General features: G+C 38.9%; 1 protein-coding gene and 1 pseudogene across 1 annotated transcript; one reads left to right on the top strand and one right to left on the bottom strand.

The window, feature by feature from the left end:
• Positions 1-9,325: 9,325 nt before the first annotated feature.
• LOC131055759 (uncharacterized) lies at positions 9,326-9,811 on the top strand. Its single transcript, XM_057990144.2, has one exon. It carries the CDS (start codon positions 9,326-9,328, stop codon positions 9,809-9,811), a length of 486 nt encoding a protein of 161 aa, XP_057846127.2.
• A 3,537-nt stretch (positions 9,812-13,348) lies between these two features.
• Positions 13,349-15,613, bottom strand: LOC131055758 (laccase-11-like; annotated as a pseudogene).
• Positions 15,614-16,057: the final 444 nt, after the last annotated feature.

Below are 16,057 nucleotides of genomic sequence, written 5' to 3'. Positions count from 1 at the left end.
TGTCTGCACTTCTATCACTGTTGTATACATAAAAGTAAGTGAAAATTTTGTTTTTGCATGATTTCAAATGATGGAATTGTTGTTTTTATTAGTTTTTTGTTTTTGCATGGTTTCAAATGATTGAATTGTGATTGTTTAATAGTTTGATTCCAAAAAATAGAAATAAGATGCATATTTATGGTTCTTTATTTATTTTTGAACTTTTTTTTACATATATATGTAATATGATTCTATTTAGGTCAACCGATATCAACCATGGGAAAGAACAAGCGAGAAACGATGGAACAACGAGATGCTCAAAAGGAAAGACAAAGGTAGCGTATGAAGAAATTGCGTGACATAAGAACAATGGGAGAAGAAGGTATGTCATCCAACATCTCAATTCGATTTACCAAACAAATATAATGCACCTAATGCAATTGAAGAAGAAACATTTGATAATTTACCATTTGAACCTAATGCAGGTCATGTGTATGTAGTTGTTGTAGAAGAGAACAATGAAGAAGGAACAAATTACTATTTGTGTCGTTGTGTTGAGCCTAAAAAGAAAATTGACAACCACAATCATTGATGGAGAGGGTATTGAGTACCCAATAGGGTCTGTTGTCATGACAGGAACATGGCTTCGGAGATACCCTATCAAGAATTATGATGTTTGGTTGTTTGAGGACTTTGAAACACAGAGACATATTCTTTATTTCTCTAACCTTGTTGTTGCAACAAATATTCATTTGATGAAGTATCGTGGTAGACCTCATAACAAGATTTTATGGAAAGTTCATGAATCTGACCACGAGGCAATACTTGACACAATACGGGTTAGAGCCGATCCTGAAGGCTCACTTGATTGATTCTATGGTTCAGAGTAGAATGATTTTGAGAATTTTGTATAAATCATCAACGAATTGTTCTATATTCATTTTTTGTATATATAAATGCCCATGAGCTGATTTTTACATGTTTAGGGGCATAATTTTGTATATTTAAGTGGCAATGAGCTGATTTGTACATATGTACATGCCAAATTTTGTATATTAAAATGGCGATGAGCTGAATCGCACATATTGTAATGCCAAATTTTGTATAAAAGCCCATGAGATGATTTGTATATTAAAATGGCGATGAGTTGAATCGCACATATTGTAATGCCAAATTTTGTATAAAAGCCCATGAGATGATTTGTAAGACAATTTTTTGTATAATCAAATAGCCAAGAGCTGATTTGACCATATTTAGAGGCAAATTTTTGAATAATATGTGACAATGTTTTGTGACTATTTTGTGTGTCAATGTTTTGTGACTATGTTCTGAGTATATGTGATGTGTCCCTGGTCAATCATGAGCATTCTTAATTCTTGTATAATCATGGATAATTATTTGAATCATTATCAGGTCATAGGGGTCATAGATTGAGACTAGATACAATTTGAGCAAAAATTGTCATTGTTGTAAAAAAAATTGTCAAAAAAGTTGTCAAGCAACTTCTACATTGCGTCGGTAGGGTATGACTCTCAAAGTTTTGGTGCTTTGGGATGCACGACATGGGAATGCTTAGCGTAAACCTGTCCACCTAAACGCGCTCACGATGTCGGTTTGTGCATATGACGAACATAATCAATTCTAGCCAATCTTGCAACTTTTCCTTGCAAGCAACTGACGGTTTTTGGAGCAGGCGAAAAAATGCTACTAATTGAAAATGGCTCCGAGTTGTCAAAAACCGAGATAGGCCATTGTAGAGGAGCCTCACATGACCCCACGGGATCAAACAGATCGACTGTATGTGTCGTGGATTGGAAGAAATAGTTCGTCAAATTTTGATAATTTTTTGGACTTAGGGCACTTGAGAGATCACACCAGTAGGGTATGACTCTCAATGTTCTAGTGCTTTGGGATGCATGACAGGGGCATGCCTAGCGTAAACCTGCCCACCCGAACGCGCTTGTGATGTCGATTCATGCATACAACGAACATAATCAATTCTAGCCAATCTTGCAACTTTTCCTTGCAAGCAACTGATGGTTTTTGGAGCAGGCAAAAAAATGCTACTAATTGAAAATGGCTCTGAGTCGTCGAACCGAGATAGGCCATTGTAGAGGAGCCTCACGCGACCCCACAGGATCAAACAGATCGACCGTATTTTTCGTGGATTGGAAGAAACAGTCTGTCAAATTTTGATAATTTTTTGGACTCAGGGCACTTGAGAGATCACATTGATAGGGTATGACTCTCGACATTCTGGTGCTTTGGGATGCATGATAGGGGCATGCCTAGCGTAAACTTCCCCACCTGGATGCGCTCGCGACATCGGTTAGTGCACATGACAAACAGAATCAATTCTATCGATTCTTGCAACTTTTCCTTGCAAGCAACTGACGGTTTTTGGAGTAGGCAAAAAAATGCTACTAATTGAAAATGGCTCCGAGTCGTTGAAAACAGAGATAGGCCATTGTAGAGGAGCCTCACACGACCCCACAAGATCAAATAGATCGACCATATGTGTCATGGATTGGAAGAAATAGTCCGTCAAATTTTGATAATTTTTTGGACTCAGGACACTTGAGAGATCGCACCGGTAGGGTATGACTCTCGACGTTCTGGTGCTTTGGGATGCACAACAGGGGCATGCCTAGCGTAAACCTTCCCACTCGGACATGCTCGCGATGTGGGTTTGTGCATACGACGAACATAATCAATTTTAGCCAATCTTGCAACTTTTCCTTGCAAGCAACTGATGGTTTTTGGAATAGGCAAAAAAATGCAACTAATTCAAAATGGCTTCGAGTCGTCAAAAACCAAGATAGCCCATTGTAGAGGAGTCTCACGCGACCCCACGAGATCAAACAGATCGACTGTATATGTCGTGGATTGGAAGAAACAGTTCGTCAAATTTTGACAATTTTTTGGACTCAGGGCACTTGAGAGATCGCACCGGTAAGGTATGACTCAACATTCTGGTGCTTTGGGATGCATGACAGGGGCATTCCTAGCATAAACCTGCCCACCTGAATGCGCTTGTGACGTCAGTTTATGCATACGACAAACATAATCAATTCTAGCCAATCTTGCAACTTTTCCTTGCAAGCAACTGACAGTTTTTGGAGCAGGCGAAAAAATGCTACTAATTGAAAATGGCTGCTCCAAAATGCTACTAATTGAAAATGGCTCCGACTCATCGAAAACCGAGATAGGGCATTGTAGAGGAGCCTCACGCGACCCCACGGGATCAAACAGATTGACCGTATGTGTCATGGATTGGAAGAAACAGTCCGTCAAATTTTGACAATTTTTTGGGCTCAGGGCACTTGAGAGATCGCATCGGTAGGGTATGACTCTCGATGTTATGGTGCTTTGGGATGCACGATAGGGGCATGCCTAGCATAAAAGTTTCCAACCGGACGCGCTCGCGATGTCGGTTTGTGCACACGACGAATAGAATCAATTCTAGCCAATCTTGCAACTTTTCCTTGCAAGCAACTGACTGTTTTTGGAGCAAGTGAAAAAATGCTACTAATTGAAAATGGCTTTGAGTCATCGAAAACTGAGATAGGCCATTGTAGAGGAGCCTCACGCGACCCCACGAGATCAAACAAATTGACCGTATGTGTCGTGGATTGGAAGAAACAGTTTGTCAAAATTTGACAATTTTTTGGACTCAAGGCACTTAAGAGATCGCACTGGTAGGGTATGACTCTCGATGTTCTGGTGCTTTGGGATGCACGATAGGGGCATGTCTAGCGTAAACATGCTCACCTGGATGCGCTCGTGATGTCGGTTTGTGCATACGATGAACAAAATTTGACCATTGCGAGCGTGAGGGTGCTCTCACACCAAACACATTGTTGTTTATATTCATATTGTCGATTTTCGTTGTTTATATTCATATTGTTAATTACATATGCAAATATTCATTTAAATTTATAAAAGGGCAGCCATGAAATACAACGAATACACAATAATTAACTGATTACAAGGAGTTTTGTAGGGTTAATTCAACATTTTAGAAATTTTATCAAATCATATTCCATGATTGCAATGCTTTATATCATATATTTTTGTTGTTTATATTCATATTGTTGATTACATATGTAAATATTCATCTAAATTTATAAAAGGACAACCACAAAATACAATGAATACAAAATAATGAACTCATTACACATTTAATGGATCGAATATCGATATTTATATATATAAAAAAAGGCATGTTGCCAAGTCAATACAAGTATTACAAAAATGTGGCATATGCTATGTCCAAATCGATATACAATAAAAATGTAGAATATATCTACATGTATTGGTCATTCTATGACCAAAACTAACACTATATGATCCTAAACTTGTGGTGGATCATCAAAATCAAGCCTCTTCGGCACAGTACGTGGTTCTGTAGATGGCTGCAAAACCACAATTCAAAAGCCAAGTTAGAATTCTTTTGTAGAAAATAGTTCACAATTAACAACATAACAATGCATTTAACTTTAATTCCTTTGCAATTGAAATGTAGATTACCTCATCGGTTGATCCAGGAGCTAATATCTTCGCTCTCCTCTCCTTGTCACTCTTAGGAGTTTTCTTGAAGACATACTTAAATGGATCCACGTTATGGCCGTACCGCGAAGGAGTCTATTGTAGATTAAATGTACAATTAATACAATGTACTAACATAAATATATCAAAAACACTTAAAAGCTATAATATAGAGAACAATGACGTACCTGTGCCTGAGATGCTTCTCCAATGGACTGAGGATGACTCACCATCGATGTAGAAACTGTCGCTATTACCTATACAAAAAATGTACAAAGATTAAATACAATTAATATAATGATAAGTATTGAAGGTTGAAAACAATTAATTTTACATATCAAACAAAAGTGTACTGGATCCTGAGATGCTTCTCCAATGCAAGGAGGAGGGTTCACCATTGATGAAATAGGTATGGATATTTCCTGTATGAAAAAATTATAAGATTATAATATATCACAAGTTCACATGTATGTGTGCATATACTCATGAAATCAAGAAAATAAGTAGAGATACATACCTCCGCCCTCTCTTGATCCGCGGGTGAATCAAGTGCATTCAACATATCCACAAAGCTCAATGGCCACTGTACATGTAAAATAGACAAAAAACACTAATCAATCTACAAACCCCAACTAATACTTGATTTCAACATTTTCAAACAATTGTACAACTAAAAATGTGTTCAATTACCTTCTTCACACATTTTGGCGTCTTCAAGGAATTCTTTTTCTTAGGACGAGCCCTAGACATAGAGGGGGTACCCTAACAACACAAAATTAACATGAGATGTTAGTACAGATAATAAATTAAACATAATTTTAAAAATCTAAAATGAAATGACTTGCATATTTCATCAAAACAATACATAAAAAGAGTTGTACAAAATATGATATCGTATAGCGTTGTAGGCCAAAATCGATCGCTGAGAGCATGATGTCATCAATCTGGGACATTTCGTCCCCTGTCAACACCTACAAACCAGAAATTGGACCAAGCATTAAAGATAGTTAGTATATCTTGTATTTTTTTGAATTCAAAGTGTACTATTCTATTTTAACATGTTACAAAATTTATACCTCGGGCATCGAAGTTGCAGCTATGGTAACTGGGGGAGGTGTATGGGATACCTCTGCTGCACCCTGAAATGCATATTATTTGTCTCAATTTAAATCGATGTATAAATGAAAATTCACTTATGTAATTACAAATTTAAAGTGACTGATAAATAAAATGTTATGAATTCAAATCAACACACCTGTGTCTGTGGCTCATGGGCAAACACCATGTCCATCAACTCATCTGTCAGCGCGACATCCTCAACCATGTGAGCTTGACATCTACAACCGTAAATCATGCACAGATGATATGAGTATCCATCTGCACCGGCTACATCATCTATCCCCGAGCATATCCCCGAGCAACTGACACATATGCTTGATGGGCTCTCTGTCGCCCTCTAACGGCTCATCATCCAATACAATAGGGTGTGCTAATGATGTCCCATGCTGGATGATGGCACCAGTCAATGCTGTGGCCGCTTGAAGAGTCTGTAGCTCCGTCGACTCTTTCAGCTCTAATGGGACAGCTTGATGCACCTTGGGTTTGGGTGCTAGGGGGTGGCGACTCTCTGGCTAATCGCCTACAGGCTCCAGGTCTATCTTGGGCAGAGCCACCACCTCTACCATGAAATTCTCTCATGTCAAAATAGTTTGGCTGCACATTGAGCACAAACTCACAATATATTTTTCTCAAAAAATATAATGGCACCTCATAATTATTACAAGGTGGATCATCAAAGACCATCCACCACCTCTGCCAAAAAAGATTCTTCATCTGCGGATTGGTACACCAATGTATGGGAAACCTCTTTGCATTAAGAGGTAATGACTAACCAGTTTTGGGATCAACAAAAAGGGCACATATTTGTTGTTTAGAAATATTTTTGTTTTTTTACTCCATCGTATGATAGCCCATTGGCATAGAATTGACGACACCTATCCCTAAAGTTTCCCCATTTGGTAATTTATGTGGAAACAGCTATGGCACCACTAGCTAATGTTTCTAGGCTAGTGGCGAGGGATTGATGATGGTCAAGTTCAGAAGTTTTCAATTTTACAATCAGTCTATTGATTTTAGACGTATTTTGTCCTAACTGATTAATTAATTCTTCCCGTGTTTCGGCTGTGCGGTCAAAAGGAGGAATTGGGGGTTGTTCTTGTGTGTTTTCAGGAGGTGCATTTGGTTGTGCTTGTGGGTTTTTAGGAGGTGCATTTGGTTGTTCTTGTTCTGGATTAGAAGAATCTGGTTTTTGAAACAAAAAATGAAAAACCTAATCAAAATTAATGAAATTAAATTCAAAATGTAAAACAAATTGCATAAACTGGAAAGAAAGACAAAAATAAACAAAAACTAACCTTGATCCATAGCCTGGAGGACAAATCTAGCACCCTGTTCATGGTTTAGGTGAGAAAATGGGGAAAAAACAAAGTTAAAAACATGATTTATGGGTAAATGAGACCCAGTTTTTTTTTAAATTTTTTTTTTATCAGGCACCGCGTACGCGGTTTTATTTGGATTATTAGCGCGTACGTGCTCATTTTCCTATGAGCAGCGCGTACGTGCTCATTTTCCAAGGCTTAGCATGTACGCGCTCATTTTCCGAAAAGCAGTGCATACGCGCTACCTTGTCTAGGCTTGGGAAGAACAAACCTAAGCACGTACACAGGAATTTTAAATTTTAAAACCGCATACGCATTGCTTATTTTTCCAAGTTTTTTTTGGGTGGTGTCCACTTTTCTGACCACCATCTTTGTGCACACACCCTCACATCTCATCAATATATATGAGGCCTACTTGTAACAATGTTTGAAGGCACACCATGAGAATGTAAAATCCTTATGTGTTCATAGTTCCAACACTATAACATGACAACTCTTGCACGATCCTCAAGCAAAGCCATGCAACAATGAAAAGAAATGAAGAAAGAGGGAAGGGGAAGCCTTGGTTCCCATCAATGGTGATGTGAGATAAGAAACAACCATCACTAGGTTGGAGAGTTGCTGAAACCGCTTTTGATTGTCAAATTTTTATTGGCATCGATCCACTACATGTAGTTGCAAGTTTATCATTGCCTCATGGCCCTTCCTAGAGTAAACCTACAAGGATCTCAAATAGGGGATCAACCATCTCCCATTGGTGATTTGCGAGTACAAGGTAATCCGCTTTGGCCCTTGGCCTCGAGTTGGCTTGTGAGGCCTTTGTTGATGCCATCGCTAGTGCTAGGTAGGTAGTGCATTATGAACTGGCTTTTTGAAAAACCGTTGATTCTGTGAACCTTGAATGCAAGGCTATGAAAGAAATTTCTCTTGACATTATATAGTGGACTATCACTACGAACGACACTCTTCCACTACCTTGCCATTATTGTCTTATTTTATTAATTGTTTCCTAGCTATTTTGGTAGCATGTTGTAAGTAGTCTATTATGACTTGTGCTCTCAGTGGTTTGCTCTGACCAATTGTAATAACCTTTATGACTTGTCTTTGTACATTGTTTTGCTATTTTTTAATTAAAAGCATAATAATGAAATTAAAATTTGATTTATCTAAAGCATTAAAAATATCTAGGCGGAATGAGTTTTTAACATTGAATGAATAAGACACTAATAGCAAAGATTGGATGGACCCTGGCTAAAGGTGAGGTGGACTGGTGCAACATTATCAAAGCAAAATACTCGGACCATGAGCATTTCTATTACAATTTGAATACGGCTAATCTTCCCCAAGGATCCAAGTTATGGAACAACATCCTAAAAAGAAGATTGATTGTAAGAGAAGGATTGAAATGGCAACTAGGAAATGGTAGAAAAGTGAGATTTTGGGAAGACTTTTGGACAGAGGACAGGCCCTTGGCTAACACCTGTTTCCATCAAATTATGCACCACCTAAAGGGTCTCCTGGGAGATTATATAGCTGATTACTTGGAACTTGAAAGGAATGGTTGGAAGGACATTGTCCACTCCTTTAGCAACAGGCCTAACCTAGTCCCTCTTGCTTAGGACCTGCAGAACATTATGAAGGAAACTAGAATCCCCTTGTCCTCTCATGAAGATAGATTTATCTGGAAAGAGATCCAATCGGGCTCCTTCTCGGTCAAATCTACTTACAATCGACTCTTGAGACCTCCTGCAGATGTTGAGTGCTGGAAGAAAATATGGAACCCTCAGCTAATCCCTAAAATTAATTTCTTCTAGTGGTCCCTCATGCATGGTAAAACCCTCACTCTGGATAACCTGAAAAGGAGGGGATTCCAGCTCCCCAACAGATGCAGCCTGTGTAAAGCTAACAAGGAAACTATTGACCACCTGTTTGTCCTCTGCCCCTTTGCTGAACATCTATGGATTAACACTCTTCAGAAATGTGGTCTCGTTTGGGTCTTCCAGAATGCCATTAAACAATTTGTCTTTGATTGGAACCCCCCCTCCCATCACCCCCTCATCATTCAATTATGTAGGCAAATACCGCCACACATCTGTTGGGCCATATGGAGAGAAAGAAACAATAGAATTTTCAGAGACACTGAAACCCCCCTTGATAGTGTTGCTCACATTTGCTTTAAGTTGACCTCTGAAAACATAGAGGTGACAAAATGGAAAACCCCCCCTAATCCTCCTAATTGGATAGAGAAAAAAATTGCTAAAAAATGGAAGCTCCCCCCCGGTTTTGAAACCTTCAACAACAACGCCAAAAACAAAAGGAGGATGACCAGATGGTCAACCCCTAAGTTGCACTAGTATAAGATGAACTTTGATGGCTCAACCAATTGTACTTGTCAAGCGGGGGGTGGAATCATCCAGGATCATTTAGGGAACACTGTGGTAGCCTATGCGGGCAACCTAAAGAACAATACTATCACTCAAGCTGAAGGAATGGCCCTCCCATGGGGTCTGAAGCTGGCCATCTCCATAGGAATTAAAAAGCTAGAAATTGAAGGTGACTCTCAGATTATTGTGGAATCAGTGAAAGGGAGTTCTACTGCAGTTTGGCATGTGGATTCCATTCTGAGGGATGTCATAGGCCTTCTGATCAACCCGGATGACTTCATCATCTGCCATATCTTTAGAGAAGGAAATGAAGCTGCTGATTCTATGACGGTGGTGGGAAGGCTGCAAAATGGCTTAGGATGTTGGGGGGACCCCAGTCTGTTGCCAGTCACCACCATGGCGATCTTGGAAAAGGAAAAGGCCTATGCCCAAGAAGGAACCGTTTCATCCGCCCAAAGATGAACGAAACCAACTTTCAAATTTTAAGTTGGCGTGGGAATCCCGCCCATTAGTATCTCAGACAACCACGTATCAAAGGAAGGCCTAGTCACCACTACCACAAGGGATGGATTTATGATGACAGTACAAGTATCCGGAATGATTATTCCCTAATTATTACCCGGACAAAGCCAACTGGCGATGATAAAGGCGACAAATGGGAAATGTCAAATCACATTGGCCCGATTGAAGGTTTGCATGTTCCGAGTAGATTTTCTAACTTTGATATCTACTCTGACATAAGAGATAATAATCACCCTGATTATTACGTCCTCTTAGCTCAAGTTTGGCACAATTTTTTTATCAACTCTGCCTTAATCCTGCCTCGGCTCTACGTTTTTTTTGGAAGACATCACTTTCATTCTGTTAAGTTGGAGGAACCAAGAATGGGGGGGGGGCAGGCTCAGACTGGCACCCAATAAAGTGGACGAGTTCAAAGAAAAACCGGTGGTGTGGTTTGTCTGCTCGGAAGGTGACAATGATAAGTTCATGGAAAGTATGAAGGGAAATGATGAAAGACTATCCAAGCAGTTCGTGACTTCCTAGGAAGATAGAAGAGTAACCATTGGAGGCATCTCGTTCGAAATCAATGAAGAGGTTATAACCCAGGTGACGGGTCTTTCTTTGGAGGGAAGGAAGTGGAAAAAATAGAGCCGTATTGCAGATTCTACTAGCCTTAACCAGTTCTTCTGCCAGGGCGAAAACCCTATTAAGAGGACGGGCGACTTCAACAGGGAGGAGCTCCCTCACCCGTGGGACAAGGTCTGCTATATCGTGATGAAGTATTTCATGTTGAATGGAAGGTATGGAATATTCTATTACTACCATCTCCCATTCCTAAATCATTTGAGGAATAAGGACTATATTTCCATTCCGTTTTTCTTGCTACATTCTATGGATGCTAATGTTAAGGATATAGCCGAAGCTAAGAAAAAAGGGAAAGATTTCCCCATCCTTCACTAGGGCCTCATTCTCCGCCTGTACAACTTTCACCTCGCCCTCTGCCTGCCCCGTTCCATCTCTGTCCAAAACGTGACTAATACTAGCTCTTCGACCCAACCTCCTGCAAATATCGATACTAGCCCTCCCCGGCTTCTGGAAATTGGCTCTTGCAGCAAGAAAACCAAAAAACACTCCACGGAGGAGGTCAAAACTCCCAAGAAAGTCAAAATTCAAGAGATTGACTCTGATATGGAATTTACCGAAGACACCAATACCCCCCGTCTCTCTAGCAGGCTTGCCTCAAAACCCTCAGATAAATCCCTAAGAGACCCCTCCTCTTTGCATGACACTAGCAATTCCATTTCGACTGATAAAATGGCTTTGCCCCACCATAACCCGCCCCCCCATTCTGTGAGCTCCACCCGGGTTTCTGAGAGCCCCACCTCTTCCAAGAGTTCGGAGCCAACAAATTTCCCCTCCCCAACTTTCAGGCTGGAAAAAATGATGGTGGTGGAGGAGGCGAGTAGCGTCAAAGAGGAGGAGAACAACCTGGCGGAACTGGAGAAGAAGATAGAGGCCCTCTTTGATAATGTGCAGGTTATCACCAACAGACTGGAGGCGACAGAGTCCAAGATGCATGATGTCTCTAAATTTACTCTGAATGTTATGCGATGCTCGGCTACCACTCTATGCCTCATGTAGGAAAGCACGTCCAAAGGTAAAGGCAAGGATGAAAAAGACTACAAAGCCCTGTTCAAATTCCTCACCAGGGAATGGGCTAGAAAGCTGCTCCCCAAGAAGAGCCATGGAAAAAATAAATAATTTTCTGGATGTGGAGAACACTGGTTTTTTGTCTACGGCTAGTAGCCAATAATTTTCTGGATGTGGAGAACACTGGTTTTTTGTCTACGGCTAGTAGCCTATGGGCGGATAACTTTTGTTTATGCTTTTGTTTATATTTCTCTGTTTATTGCCTTATGTGGCAAATGACTAAAACTCTGATTAGTAGTACGTTAACTCTGATATACTCTCGTAGGATGTTTTTTGCATTTGATAGAGGCAAAAGACTGCAACTCTGTTGATTATCTGCGGACAGTGGTCCTGCCACTGGCCTTCTAATTGTTCCTATGGGTCAGCGCCCTTGTTTTTTTGGCTGCTTTTAATATCAAAAACATTGAAACGTAAGGTTGAGAGTTTTTATCTACCAATTTTTAACCCGTTTCATTAAGGAAGTAAGTACTCAAAATTTCGGATCTTATACTGATCTACGAAACGATTGTAATAAAAGTCACAACAGAACAACACGATTCCGTTGTAGTCTAATTGGTTAGGATACTCGGCTCTCACCTGAGAGACCCGGATTTGAGTCCCGATAACAGAACAACATTTTACTGTGTTTAGTCTGAAAGTCGAGAAAAGAAATTCCTAAAATCATATTCATTCAAAAGCATATTACATATATTCTGAACATTAATGAAGTTCATGTCTTATATCAGTCATAGGTTGCGTTTGCCGGGAGTCGAACCCGGGTCTATTGCTTGGAAGGCAATTATCCTAGCCGTTGCACTACAACCGCATTTGTGCCAAAATTTTTTAAGATATTACAACTCAGTGGATGGGACAAAAGATAACTATCTTGGCCGTTATTCTTTGCCTAAAGTAATGGGAATATGGATTTAAGCTCACTATAAGGTCACTGGAGCCGTGCTCTCCTCTATCGAGATTGTTTGTTGTATTGCAAATTATATCAACTAACCCACAGGTCCCAGGATCGAAACCTGGCTCTGATATAAAATTGGTATTAGCTGAGGCTTCCGTATGTTCCATTTTGCAGTGATCAATTATCCTATTTTGCCAGCACATTCCATTTTGTATTCCCTTTATTTTCAAGATTATAAGTGACAGCAAACATAAGCTAAGGTAAGCATAAGTAATTCCAGTTCAATTTCAATTATAGATTAGATATGTTTTTTTTCTTTTTATTCAGAGAGTGGATATCTTTATCAGCATTTGACGTGAGTAATCCTGAGGTCGAGAGTTCGAGCCCCTCTCACCCCACTTTTTAAGTTTTTACTACTACCATTCATTTTGGTTAATTGCTACTCCCTTACATCTGTTGTTGCACTCGCCCATAAAACAAGTTTCTACTACTGTTGTACATTTAAATAAATTGTGTAATACCTTATCTAACAAGGGACTGCATTGCATTGTAGTTCTGCAAATTGGATTTTTGAAATGGATTCTCCTTCCACATACTCTGAGGAACACTTACGCAAAATGTAAAAGCATACACAAAGCTTCAACTATTTATATACATGTTTTTGTTCAGTTCAAAATACAAAGTGAAATGGCAAGATTCCGGCATGTTTTAACACCTGCACTAAACCGAGTTGAATAAAAAACAAGAGTTGCTCTGTCCATGTCACACCTTTCCGGAACTGTTTTGTTTTTCAAATGCTGAAATGTTAATTCAAAAGTGCAGGTAAGTCACTTGTTTTAGTAGAAATTAAACTGTTAGAATACATTAAGATAAATCCATTGACATTCACAATTATTTAATCATATTTTTATTTTGTAATTGAAAGGAGTGGGAGGGTTGTCTGGGAAATCTTTTGCGAAAACCCCATTGATGTTGTTATAATGTGCTTGCAGAAGTGCAATGGTGGGCAAGCCAAATCTTACATTGCTGATTGAAGCAGATGAACGGGTGCCATTTATGCAGGATGGGCACTTGTCCAATGCCAGCCCCACTGTGAATAATAGATTGCGGTCTACTGTCTGTGGGACTTTTGCAGGGAATTAGGCAGAATTTAAGCTCCTGATAGAGTTGCTAAAGTTAGTGGCAATTGCAATATCATTTGTAGATGGGATTTGAGGCATGGCAATCATGTTGGAGGAAAAAGATGAATTGGATGCATTGATATATTGCAATATTGCAGTGGCGGTTCTGTTGTCTACAGGAACAGGGGCATCCATGAAGGGGCGAGCGGCCATGAAATACCTACAAGGGTTTTTGTTTCCATGGAGCAAGATGTTTGTTGTTAGTCCCGAAGCAATCACCATAGATTTGGTCTCAAATGGCTTGGTGTACACTGCATCCACCTCTAGCACATCGAAGAAGAGTTCATCCTTTAGTGCAGCATTGAAGAACAAAAGTATCTGCAATACAGGGGAGATTGCAATCTTTTGTAATAAGATTTAATCATTCATAACACACACTATTTAGCAAGAATTGTAAGGATTTGCAATTCTTTTATACTACTAAAAATTTCCAATATTGCTTGTATTGTAAGTCTCAGATCAAATCTCATTAGGGACATTCTAAACTTCCATTTGTTTAGGTGGTTCATTTGTAGTGACATTAGTAGCATTAGCACTCACACAATAGTGTGACTCATTTGAAATCACAACAACAGATAGATTATGTGAATCATACGAAAAAATTGAGTAACACATTTTAAACTTTTATTTAAATAAATGATTCATTTGAAATAACACTAAAACATTAATAGAACTAAGACTCGCCTGAAATGACAGTAATAAATGACTCGCATGAGCCATAGATAAATATGTTGTTTAAATTAAACCCTGAAACAGAAAAGTCTAATAAAATTTTTTTTCCTTGGTGAAGGTGCCCAGTGGACCTGGTTTTCCATTAATGCTGTGAGTATCAGACACATGGGGTGCTCCTCCGCATTTATAATAGCTTCCACGTCTGCATTCCACTACTCAAATAATTCAGTACTAGTGTTATATGCTATGACTTAATCATGAAATCATATCAAATATAATTCAATCCTTTCACTGACCTAGAATCAATGTCATTTCGTTATGGGATATTAGAAATGGATAAGGCACATTTAGTTTGGGTATGATAAGAAGGGCTCCATAGACTGTTGTTCTCAACCATAGAATATGGGCATGCCAAAAGAGTGTCCCTCGTTGGCCAGTGATAGTGAAGTTGTAAGTATAAGACTGCCCTGTTTGAATGGTGCATTGAGTGATATAAGCAGGCCCATCAGGCCATCCTGTACGCAGCTGTCTTATATCATCCCTGCAATGACAATTTCAACCATAATTCAAACCCATTACAAAGTCTCTATAATTCTAAATCAATAATAGTAAATACCAGACCATATCAGTGGATGGAGAGATTGTATTTGACACGATTGGTGAATTTGATGAGCAATGTATCACCCTCCCTAGCATAATATTTGGCCCTGGGAACTGCCCATTCACTGGGACAATAGGCTTGGTATGACACAGTCTGCTAACTTTCTTCATTTGTATCTGCATCACCAATAGAGAAGCCATTCATAGTAAGATCAAGGGTGAGTATCAAGATATAATCTTTGTTTGGTTTAGTTAGGCTGGGTTTGATTTTAGATAAAAATTCATTTTAAAAGGTTATGCATTTGTACAAGCAAGCCTAAACATTCTGGCTTTAACAACACACTCTATTTTGACTTGCTTAGATGGCTCTTTGAAAATCATATTAATAGATGGATTTTATGGAAAAAATTATGTGATTTCATATAAACCACCTACACAGAACAAAATTTAGAATGCACTATTTAAACTTGCACAATATAAATACAATGTGAACATATTGATCCACAAGATTAAAACTCAACATACAGTAGTTATATAATTGAATCTATTTGGTGACAACCTCAAAAGCCAAAAGGTCTGTAAAACAGACATAACAAAACTTACATCAAATTTACAATGCCTGGTTTTTCCCTCTACCATCCAGACTGAAATACAAAGAACGATAAGAAGGACTATTGCTGTTGGCAGCACTGATATCACTGCTTTCCCCATTGTTTCTGAAGCTTCTCTTTCTTTTCTCTCTATTACTCTCTGTACTCACTAACTTTTTTTCCTTGGTTCTTTACACAGCATAAAGTCAGCCACAGTCGTAAATCTTAATGAAATATCAGACAAGCTCTCTATTACTCTCTGTACTCACTAACTTTTTTTCCTTGGTTCTTTACACAGCATAAAGTCAGCCACAGTCGTAAATCTTAAGGAAATATCAGACAAGAGTTTGTTGGGTTACAATAAGAAAACAAAATGGAAATGTCAGAAGCAAATATTACAGTTGGTGCGACCTCAAATTGCTATGTTCAAAATTAAACTTGATTAACTTCAAAATCATTCAAGTATAATTTTAACATAATCTCTGAATGAACGTAATAACAAATATATATGAACGGAAATAAAATTTGATTTTCCAAAAGAACAAAAATAATCTCGGCAGAATGG

The sequence above is a fragment of the Cryptomeria japonica genome, chromosome 4 (genome assembly GCF_030272615.1).
Source record: "Cryptomeria japonica chromosome 4, Sugi_1.0, whole genome shotgun sequence".
NCBI classification, from domain to species: domain Eukaryota; kingdom Viridiplantae; phylum Streptophyta; class Pinopsida; order Cupressales; family Cupressaceae; genus Cryptomeria; species Cryptomeria japonica.
The sequence above is the reverse complement of the archived record's forward strand: the minus strand, read 5'-3'. Positions and strand labels throughout refer to the sequence as shown.